Here is an 11,969-nt window from a genome sequence, read left to right as displayed (position 1 = left end):
CGCCTTAACGCGTTAGCTAGGAGATACTGCCAATGAGGGTGAAAAAGAGAAGCTCAGTAACAAGCAGAGAATCCACAACCAATTTTAACTGCACTGCGTTTTGCAACTGTTGAACTGAAGCAGCCTAGGTACTGAAGGAAAGTGTTCACGAGGAAGAGAACAAAAATTCCATTTCAGGGATCACAGCTGTATATATAGGGAAGGGTTGGGCTCCTTGTCATGAGCTGTGATTGGTCCGTCCTTCGGACAGACGTGGTGTAATTGGTGCTTCCATAGTCTATAGGTGTTGCCCATAGTGAAATACAGAGCAATTGCACTGTCACACAAGAGCCAACAGTTTTTCTCAGTTCTTCGGTCAAGCAGTTTTAATGACGCATATTAGCAGCTCTGTTAATCTAATGATCTTATAGAGCATTATAAATAGTATTTTAAAAATTAAATACATGCATAATGATTTTTTTTGTTTGTAGAGAAGATACAGGTGGGTTATTTTTAAGCGTGTGACAGGTTGTTGCATTCCGAAGAGATTATATCAAGCATTTAAAAGTGAAATGCCCAGCAGACAAGAGATACCTGTATGCATGTATTTATCAGTTAAAACACTTGATCACACAAATAATGTCATATGAATCAGACTTAATTGTTTTCGATTGTAAAAGTTGCTTACAGCATCAAAAATAAATACAAAGATATATTTTTCAGAATTGCAAGATTCTTTATTTGCATTATCCACTCATAAAACCCCAGTACAGCTGCAGTGATGCTGTAGCTTATACTGTTACATCACTGATAGTCATTTTGGCTTCATGTAAATTAGCGCAAGTGTGTGTAGTACTTCAGAAGAGCGGGTATCCGTTCACTGTCATGCTGCACCATGTCGCGTCCAGTGTACACTATCACTGATTATATAATATATAATGGGTACTATTTGCTTTAGAGCACTGTCATGATGCTTGCGTCCAGTGTAGAGAGGGTTTTAATGATCATGATGCACAGGATCTGTGAATGGTCATAATTTGTATATAGTGCTGATGTTATCCTGATTCACTGATTCTGATGGAAATATAAAGAAGCCTTAAAAGGCACCTATTATGCCCCTTTTTACATGATGTAATATTGGTCTCGGGTGTCCCCAGAATGTATTTGTGAAGTTTCAGCACAAAATACCCCACAGTTAATTTATTATAACCATTTGAAAATGTCATTTTTGGGGCCTGTTTTAAAAAGAGCTCTTTTGGTGTGTACCACCTTAAATGTAAATGAGCTGCATATCCCCGCCCTGCCTTTGGATGAGGGCGTAACTTGCAAACCTATGGCAAACAGTCGGTAGAAGCAGAATGGCTGAGAGTGAGAGACGCGCTGTTTTGTATGGCATTCAGCCGTACATGTTTGAACCGGAATCAGATCCAGATGATGAAGAGACTCAGGCAGAAGAAACACAAATGAGAATGGACCAGGACGTCTCGGAATGGTTATTTGATACATGTATGTACTTATAGAGTTGTATTGGCGTCCCCTTTGCAATTATGGATGTGCAACACACACACACACAGACACACACAAACTGTGATAACGTTGGCGCAATTTTTTGAAACTACAAACACAAATACTGTGATAATGTTTGCTACATACAAACGAAATTACATTTATGCGAGGGACCTGTTGCGTCATGTTTACATTACTTGTCGTACAGGTGCTTATGTGGCAAATGTGAGAAGATGGCTACAGAACAAGAAAATATATGCTGCAGGGAGATAGAAAGGGTATTAATTTATTTACATTTGTAATTGTTGCAAAAAATAATACGTGACAAAACTGTCTGACGCTATTTGTTGTATGGAAGGTTACAAGACGGATGAAACAACAATTTTGATGTCTTGTCTTTACAGAAAACATGCACAGTTTTTAATACAATATCTTTAAAAAATCTATTTATAAACGTGTGGTTACACACTATACAAACAAGGTTTAAATTATTACACAGACATCCTACGACGACGACAACAACTTTAGACGCATTTGTTGTTGAATTGGCTGACATCGACTGAAATTACTATTTGCTCAAAAATCATAAAATACTCAACACTTGAGGATTAACTTTGAAGCAAGACCTGGTTTGAATTGACCTTCGTTCACAAAACAGTCTGTCAGAAAATGATTCGCGCAAACAAAAACGTATTTTGGAAGTTTAAGTGGCGCCTTTCCTTCGTAAATAAAATCTATCCACTGCATTTTCAGTGGCTCTGATGTCGGAACTAAGTGAAAACTACTATGAACATTATTACATCCCACAACAGAACATTATGTTTATTAGGAGACATTTTCGACAAGGCAGCACAAATCGTCAGAACACCGGCTGTCATTGAAACAATGGAGGATGGTGAACAGATCACAGAGGGCCGGGTCTATGCCAAAACCACAGTGTCAATCAAACCCAACGGTGGGGCTTGCTCAATTCTACGTCACACTGAGCCGAATCTTAGAACAGCTCGTTCTTAGACAGTTCTTATGATTTATTGAGATTGTAAAAAAAACACTGGGTGGATTTTTATCATTCTAGGGTGGTTTTGCTCACATACTGCCAACACACATTTATGTTCAAACACCATGTAAAAGCGAATTTTGCATAATAGGTGCCCTTTAAACTCCAATAATCTTTTGGAAACTGGGTGTTTTAACCACACAAACAGCACTTCAGCTCAGTTTGAACGAAGCACCCATAGAATACAGTTTCTTTCAGGGGTGCAAAATCTGTTCCCACCTGTGTAAAGCCAAACGTGATAGGTTGTAGCGATAACATGCTACAATTGGTCTGCGCAATGTGGCTGTTATCTGACTAGCTTAAGTAGATGGTGGATGGAGTCCACTAATTGGGAAATTGTCTGCAAGTCTTGACGCTAGATGCGTTTCATAATCCACAAATGCGTGCGGGGATCTACAAAAAACACAAAGCTGTTCACAAATGCATACAGCCTGAACACCACACCAGCATATTAATGATATCTAAAGAATGGCTGTTGAAACAATTCAGCTTTGCCATTACAAATATATATATATATATATATAAAACAGAAAACAGTTACTTTAAAATGTAATAATATTTTACATTATTACTGTTTACAATATTTTTGATTAAATAAATGCAGCCTTGGTAAACCTAAGAGACTTTAAATAATCTTCCTGACACCAAACCTCTGAACGGTAGTGTATCTCATATGACATTCCAGGAATTAACTTTTCTCATGAAGAATATGAATGTAATAGTCACGCATCTATATGCTGTCAAGCTTTAATTCTAATTTAAATGCTATAGACTATTAAGAGTTTCCTCATCACATATCTGTTTGTGACATTAAACACATTTGAATTTTTTTTTATTTGCAAATCTCATTTGATTTATTTGTAAATTTTATTTGTTATTGTGAAACTATATAAAAAAAAATGTGAATCTATTTATTTGGAATAATGCAACTATTCTAACCCCATAGATCCTGCATCTAATCATCCTTGCTGCAGCCATTTGTGACAATAGAAAATATTAACAAATAAATAATAATTAAAACATTTTATTAGTCATTTTATAAACATTTATTACAAAATATCTGTAAAAAACTGTTGTTTCAACTACAGTGTTGTTTGTTGTTTAGCTATCAATGCACTTATAACATTCTTGTCTTGTCACTGTCCACAGTTAAAACCTCAGTGATATTCTAAGAATCAAAGATTATTTGAAATAAAAATGGAACTGCGATTCTATTAAATTGGTATATTTTTAAATGTAACATTTCCTCATGACATAAACATTATAAGACAGTTGCTTTTTATGTAATTATTGCAGCAAAATTCCAAATGAAGCATTCAGTTTTAACAATCCTAAAACATATTAGACATCCCTTTGACAATTTTTATGATTGGAGTAATGGATAAAAATATAATATCCTAAATGGAAACAAAAGCAATCAAACAATATACAATATCACTACAAATAGGTCTGTTGATTTCTCGCACTACTGAAAATAAAATGGAGTGAAAGAAATGTTCAGTTTTGTTTTCAGAAGTGGAAAAATAACGTATAGTATAGTATCTGCCTAATTAGAATTAATTCAAAAGTATTATTCAGTCTATATTATTTTTTATTTGTCATTTTTAATTTAACATAATTTAAGACTAAATTTAAGATGAAGCCTATGTATTTTATTTGCATTACATCCATGTGGATTACACAGATTTAACACAAACAAACTAAGAAACTTAATGTGAAACAAGAATGAGATTTCTGTAATAATAATCAAGTTTTAAATGCACAATAACCAGGTTTATATATTTATTAACAATAAATACAATTTGCTTCAGTCTCATACATTGTAACTTGAATCTAGCTTGTTCCACACATATTCATACTTTTTAACAGATTAAATTGAATTGTTTTCACAATAAACAGCAGAATAAATGCAGATTCTAAGCAACAGAAGGAACTGTTTTTCTGGAGGTTTTAGAAGCAATAGTGCATCTACAAAATGCTCTCTTCATTGCATTTTGCAGTTCTTTATTCCTCAAGCTGTAAATGATGGGGTTCAGCAGGGGTGTGAGCACAGAGTACAGCATAGCGATGACTATACGAACATCTGAGTCAAATTTAGCTACTCGATATGAGATATACACAAAGGCGGCTGAAACATACGAGATGCACACCACCGTCAGGTGGGACACAAAAGTGCCCGCAACTTTGAGCTGCTGTGCCTTGCTCATTTTTCTCATTGCTTTGCCAATACAGACATACGAAATTAAGATGAAAAGAAATGTACTGAGAATTCCAATGAGTGCGTTTGTTAAAGACAAAATGCCATTCCTGGTGGTTTCTACACAGGCAAGGATCACTACTGAGGAGTGATCGCAGAACATGTGCCTAACAATATTAGGCCCGCAGTAAGGCAGCAGAGTCGCCCAAATAGCTGGGGGCAGCACCATAACAAACCCAAAACCCCAAGCAGCAAATATCAATAGAATACAGCGCCGCCTGGTCATGATAGTCATGTACCGCAGGGGGTTACAGATTGCTACGTACCGGTCAAACGCCATCACAGTCAGCAAAGCACGCCCTGTCACTGCAAATGAGAGAAAAAAGTACATCTGTACAAAGCATCCTGTTTTGGAAATGGTCTTGACCTCAGTCAGGAACACCGACAGCATTTTGGGAATGGTCGCTGACGTGAACACAATATCAGAAAAGGACAAATTATGAAGGAAAAAATACATAGGAGTGTTGAGCTTGGGGTCGGTTCTAACAAGGTAAATGATCATGCTGTTTCCACACAGAACGGAAACATAGATAGTGAAGAAAATGGGCAGCACGTATCTGTCCTTCAGACCATCGAGGATGAAATATTCCACAGGCCCGCTGGTGTTCATTGTGGTGATATGCAAACATGCAGATCCTGACCTGGTCAAGGAAATACTGTATATGTAGAAAATAACAGTAAAACAAAACAAAACAAAAAAACTCTTACAATATGAACGTATGCTGTATGTTGGGGATTCCTCATTATCTAAAGTGCATACAGTTTTAGCTATATCTTGAAAATTATATAGTCTTAAATATATGCACTCACATTAAAAAAATTCTAGAGAATCCTTTTACAATACACAGTTTACTAGTTCTATGAATAAATCAGTAATAAACTTAGTATATATAAAATATTTTTATATTACACATATTGCTATTATTAAATAACATTGTGCCTTCAACGTGCAGATTTTTTACTGCATTAAAAAATAAATTATATATTAAAAAATTTAGAGAAATTGAACCAACCTTACAATAAAATATTAAGTGAAATGTAGAAAGTACTATACACTTTAGAGTACTATAGAGAGTCTATAACAGTTGATAGTCAGTGTTGTCACTCTGTCATCTTCCAATGTGACAAACATTAAGCGCAGAAGGGGCTTTAAATGCAGTCATTTTGAAGGAGAACCTTTTTTTTTTTTTTTTTTTTTTTACAAATTTCCATTTAATGCATAATGATGTTGTGCATTTTATATCCCAGGCAACAACTCTCATGGTGTATCATTAAGAGTAGCAAATAATAGTTTTGTTTTGTTGGATTCATGACATATTCAGAACATATTATTATTATTATCATCATTATTATAAGCTGAAAATGTTTTAAAGATATATGTAAATAATATAAAGGAAACTTATAAACGCGCACACACACACACACACACACACACACACACACACACACACACATATATATACACACAGTACTGTGCAAAAGTCTTAGGCAAGTAAGTATTTTCACCCAAAAAAATGGTTTTAAGCCAGTTATTTATGGATTATTACAATTAATGGCTAAATTAATATATTGAATAGACTGTATAATATGGCGGTGGTTAAGGTATTCCCTGTCATCTATAAAGAAAAAAAATGCTTGAAACAACAAAACTGTACTTTGCTTAAAACTACAATGTGCAATTAATGCAGTTGTGTAGCTTTTTGGATACCGGACAAGCACTAAGGATATATATTATAAGTTTACTGTGTGTGTGTGTGTGTGTTCCCATATTCTATGGAAATATTTAACTTCAGACCTAATTTATATTTTGATCTAGTCCTTTTATTTTTAGTGTGGCAGATGTATAATGATAAATAATAATGGCCAGGGGGACATTTACTATGTCTATATGATGCCATCTTGTGTTGAATGTTAGAGGGTAACAGTTAAGGACCCAAGGACCAGCCGGAGTCAGAATTATAATAAATTGAAGAAAAGTTTTACTGAAGATAGTTTGCCGTTTCATCAGCAGAAGTCAGCTTCAAGACTCACACAGTAGTTCGTAGGCCGCCCCACTTACAGTTAAAAAGATTACAGCAGTTATACCATTCACTAAGGTCTAAGCTACATCCTTGCTTCAGGTTGCAGTTTCTGATTGGCTAAGAACACATATAGTCTAGGCAAATTTCCACACATGGATAGCCAGTAGTATCTTGCCAATTAGTCAAGGTAGTTGTCGCACAATTCCTAGATTTAGGTCTGTGGTGACCTCGGAGGTTGGAGAAAGACGTCTTCGGGTCTGTTGTTACATGCCGAAGTGTCCCATAGCTCCTATACAAGACCTGCTCAGAACATCCAACGCACACACAAAAGCACTAGGGAATCGCAGTTTCACCAAGGTTGAAGAAGGCCTGAACTAACTATCATCAGGATTCAGGACAAACTACCAAAACATACTGATAATAGGACCATTCCCTCCTCAGGAAGATGTACAGATACTGCAGTGTTGGGAAAGTTCACTTTCTGCATGAACTAGTTCAAGTTTCAGTTCACAGGGCTGCCAACTCTCAGGCCGTGTGTCCACCAAAGCGTTTTTAGCCGGCTGAAAACGCTAGGCGCTCTGCTGAAAACGCCTAGCTGTGGGCGCTCGAGAGCATTTTGGCAGCGCTCCGTTTTTTCAGTTGAGACGATTCGTTGCTATGATACAGAATATCCGCAGCACAGTTTACTTGTAACTGATTTCGTAGATAATTTGTTTCATACTAAAAATTTATTTTTTATCCATTTTGTTCGGTTAGCTCTGCTGGTTGATGTCGTTGTACAGAAAGAATGTTGTGACAGTTGGTCAGTGTGGTATTTGTCCCGCCCCTCCTCCACTGTGATTGGACGGCTGTGTAAAAAGTGACAGTGATGAGCGCAGCGTTTTACCCAAAGTTGAACATTCTTCAACTCTCAGCTGTCACAGTGTCTGGTTGTGTTTCCCAGGGTTATCACTAGAGGTCCTCGTTCTCACGGTGTCATTCACATTAGACTACAATTCCCAGCATTCTGTTCTGTCACTTATCTGATTATTGCACTCAGCTGTTTCTCATCACCTTGTTAGTTCTGTGTGTATATATTCCCTGTCTGTGTTAGTGTTTGTTACGGAGTCCTTGGTTTATGTCACCTCACTTTCTAGTCTGTATCTGCCCGTTTCTTGTTTTTGTCTTGTGTTTTGGATTGCCTTATTGGATTTTGACACCTGCCTGGATGACTACGAGTTTGGATTGCCCTTTAATTAAAAACTACTGCTCTTGGATTTTCTGCCTCCTGTGTGTGTTCCGTGACAGAAGGACTCCGTCACACCTAATCCAGCGGTATGTTTTGTAACATCTCTTCCCCAGCCACCGAGCGGGAGAGAAGGGAGTTTTTTAAAGGGACCCGATTGGTCAAGTTTTGCAGGACCCGTGGAGGTCGCAGTGGAGGAGGTGGTCGAGAGACTGTTCAGGTTCCGTCTGCCCAGTCAGAGACTGTTCACGTCACGTCTGCTCAGCCAGAGACTGTCCACGCCATGTCTACCCGGTCAGAAACGGATCAGGAAATGCCCATTCGCGTGGCCGCGAGGGCACGGATGGACTATTTGGAGCATCTGATTCGGATCCTAGACATGCCTGTGCTCGCTGTTCCAGAGCTGGAGCCAGTGTCCGTTCCAGAGCCTGAGCCAGTATCCGCTGTTCCTGAGCCGCTGTCCGCTATTCCTGAGCCGGAGCCGGTGTCTGCTGTTCCTGAGCCGGAGCTGGTGTCTGCTGTTCCAGAGCTGGAGCCAGTGTCTGTTCCAGAGCCAGAGACAGATCAGGAGATGCCCATTCTCGCAGCCGGGGGAATACCGAGCAACTATCTGGAGCGTCTGGCACGGATCCTGGAAGGACCCTTCAGACCTTTTGTGTCCCTGGTTCCAGAGCCGGAACCAGTTTCTGTTCCTGAGCCTGAGCTCGTGTCTGCTGTTCCTGAGCCGGAGCTCGTGTCTGCTGTTCCTGAGCCGGAGCTCGTGTCTGCTGTTCCTGAGCCGGAGCCCGTGTCTGCTGTTCCTGAGCCGGAGCCCGTGTCTGCTGTTCCTGAGCCGGAGCCCGTGTCTGCTGTTCCTGAGCCGGAGCCCGTGTCTGCTGTTCCTGAGCCGGAGCCCGTGTCTGCTGTTCCTGAGCCGGAGCCAGTGTCTGTTCCTGAGCCGGAGCCAGTGTCTGTTCCTGAGCCGGAGCCAGTGTCTGTTCCTGAGCCGGAGCCAGTGTCTGTTCCTGAGCCGGAGCCAGTGTGTGTTCCTGTGTTTGTGTCTGTCCTTGTGGTTGTTACTGTTCTGGTGTCTGTTCCTGAGCCGGTGTCTGTTCCTGAGCCGGTGTCTGTTCCTGAGCCGGTGTCTGTTCCTGAGCCGTTGTCTGTTCCTGTGCCGTGGCCGCCCGAGGGGTCGTCTCCGCCCTGGTCGTCACCGCACTGGCCGGCCGAGGGTTCTTCACCGCCCTGGCCGGCCGAGGGTTCTTCACCGCCCTGGCCGGCCGAGGGTTCTTCACCGCCCTGGCCGGCCGAGGGTTCTTCACCGCCCTGGCCGGCCGAGGGTTCTTCACCGCCCTGGCCGCCCGAGGGTTCTTCACCGCCCTGGCCGCCCGGGGGTTCTTCACCGCCCTGGCCGCCCGGGGGTTCTTCACCGCCCTGGCCGCCCGGGGGTTCTTCACCGCCCTGGCCGCCCGGGGGTTCTTCACCGCCCTGGCCGCCCGAGGGGTCATCACCGCCCTGGCCGCCCGAGGGTTCTTCACCGCCCTGGCCGCCCGAAGGTTCTTCACCGCCCTGGCCGCCCGAGGGTTCTTCACCGCCCTGGCCGCCCGAGGGTTCTTCACCGTCCTGGCCGCCCGATGGGTCGTCTGCTTCGCCCTGGCCGCCCGATGGGTCGTCTGCTTCGCCCTGGCCGTCCGATGGGTCGTCTGCTTCGCCCTGGCCGCCCGATGGGTCGTCTGCTTCGCCCTGGCCGCCCGATGGGCCGTCTGCTTCGCCCTGGCCGCCCGATGGACAGTCTGCTTCGCCCTGGCCGCCCGATGGACAGTCTGCTTCGCCCTGGCCGCCCGATGGACAGTCTGCTTCGCCCTGGCCGCCCGATGGACAGTCTCCTTCGCCCTGGCCGCCCGATGGACAGTCTGCTTCGCCCTGGCCGCCCAATGGACAGTCTGCTTCGCCCTGGCCGCCCGATGGACAGTCTGCTTCGCCCTGGCCGCCCGATGGACAGTCTGCTTCGCCCTGGCCGCCCGATGGACAGTCTGCTTCGCCCTGGCCGCCCGATGGACAGTCTGCTTCGCCCTGGCCGCCCGATGGACAGTCTGCTTCGCCCTGGCCGCCCGATGGACAGTCTGCTTCGCCCTGGCCGCCCGATGGACAGTCTGCTTCGCCCTGGCCGCCCGATGGACAGTCTGCTTCGCCCTGGCTGCCCGATGGACTGTCTGCTTCGCCCTGGTCGCTGGCTGAGCCATCACCCCCTGTTCTTGTTCCCCTTCATGGTCCCGGCCCTCCCATCCCTCCCTTGGATTTCCCACCTTCCTCTTGGACTCTTGTGTTGTCTTGTGTACTGTCATGGAGCGTCTGGTAGCCGCTCCGTAGAGGGGAGGTTCTGTCACAGTGTCTGGTTGTGTTTCCCTGGGTTATCACTAGAGGTCCTCGTTCTCATGGTGTCATTCACATTAGACTACAATTCCCAGCATTCTGTTCTGTCACTTATCTGATTATTGCACTCAGCTGTTTCCCATCACCTTGTTAGTTCTGTGTGTATATATTCCCTGTCTGTGTTAGTGTTTGTTACGGAGTCCTTGGTTTATGTCACCTCACTTTCTAGTCTGTATCTGCCCGTTTCTTGTTTTTGTCTTGTGTTTTGGATTGCCTTATTGGATTTTGACACCTGCCTGGATGACTACGAGTTTGGATTGCCCTTTAATTAAAAACTACTGCTCTTGGATTTTCTGCCTCCTGTGTGTGTTCCGTGACATCGGCGACCAGTAAAAAACGCTGAACGCTCGGCGCTTGAGCGTTAAATACACGCTCAGCGCCTCGTTACGCTCATGGCGTTTAAAAAACGGGGCGCTCCCATTGAAAACAATTAGAATTTTACGCCAGCTGCGCTTTGGTGGACACACGGCCTCACGCATTGAGCGTGAGACTCACGCAATTGACCCTATTCTCAAGCTCTCACGCCACACCCCCGATTTCTCACGTTGAAGTGTCAACCCGGTCGGTCAAATGCCTGAAAGATGAGTTTATCTATATATCTACCTGTTGAGCCACTTGTGATCGACTAGTTATACTGCAAATTAGTTAAAATATCCCGTAATCTATCTAGAGCGAGCGTGCATGCGAGACAGATATTGTGCTTCAAACCGCACGCGTGCACGGCAGAGACGTAAGCGAGCGAGAGACCTTGCTGCGTGTGCAGACAATACAACCCCCCCCCCCCCCCAGCTCTGAGTTCCCAGATTTTAAAATGAACTAGTTCTGTTCATACTTTGAATTTTTTAACTAGTTCATTGTTCTTTTTTCCATATGTTTCCATATTATTTTTCAAAATTATTGCCACACCGACCTTGTCATAAAACTCGTTTATGATCATACGACCTCCTTGCTGCCTTTTGTTTTGATTACGCATGCGGCGGTACGACACTGGTGGCTAGTGTTGCTAGACGCGTTCAGGCACAACACTGCAGATACTATTCACTTTAGTTTCTAGAGAAATACACATGAAAGAGGTACAATTCTGTAAATCAGGTGAAGTCACGTATAGTTGAACACCTGTAACCTTAATTTGTCAGCTAGAAACAGATATAGACAACACATGTTGAGGGTCACATCAGAATGTAGCCTACCTAAAAGCAGCTGATTAACACTCACAGCAAACATATGATTAAAAGTATAGGCTACTTGAATCACTCATTTTATTTAGAAATGCTTAACCTTGATTATTAATCACTCATTAGGCTACATATTGAAGCAGCAGTGGATTACAATCCACCCCCTTTATGAAGAAGGAAAGTTACACAATTATCTACATTCAATATATTTGTAGCAATGTTCAGGGAAGAAGGAGGCGGGAACCGGCGAACAATCAAAGAAATGTTATTTATAATAAAACAAACCAAAATACCGCCAGCAGCCCCTCGCGGACGACTGCTGGCAGAATTAAAATAC

The 11,969-nt window shown here is 42.8% G+C and overlaps 1 protein-coding gene across 1 annotated transcript; it reads right to left on the bottom strand.

The window, feature by feature from the left end:
- Positions 1-4,458: 4,458 nt before the first annotated feature.
- On the bottom strand, positions 4,459-5,409 carry or6at1 (odorant receptor, family 6, subfamily AT, member 1). The gene has a single exon (XM_077248324.1). It carries the CDS (start codon positions 5,407-5,409, stop codon positions 4,459-4,461), a length of 951 nt encoding a protein of 316 aa, XP_077104439.1.
- Between the last annotated feature and the right edge of the window lie 6,560 nt (positions 5,410-11,969).

This window comes from Siphateles boraxobius, unplaced genomic scaffold (genome assembly GCF_051911475.1).
Source record: "Siphateles boraxobius isolate OS27281-9 unplaced genomic scaffold, OSU_SipBor_1 11, whole genome shotgun sequence".
Classification (NCBI taxonomy): Eukaryota; Metazoa; Chordata; class Actinopteri; order Cypriniformes; family Leuciscidae; genus Siphateles; species Siphateles boraxobius.
The sequence above is the reverse complement of the archived record's forward strand: the minus strand, read 5'-3'. Positions and strand labels throughout refer to the sequence as shown.

Coding starts and splice junctions, on each gene's coding strand:
- or6at1 (XM_077248324.1), bottom strand. CDS start 5,409: ATGAACACCAGCGGGCCTGTGGAATATTTCATCCTCGATGGTCTGAAG.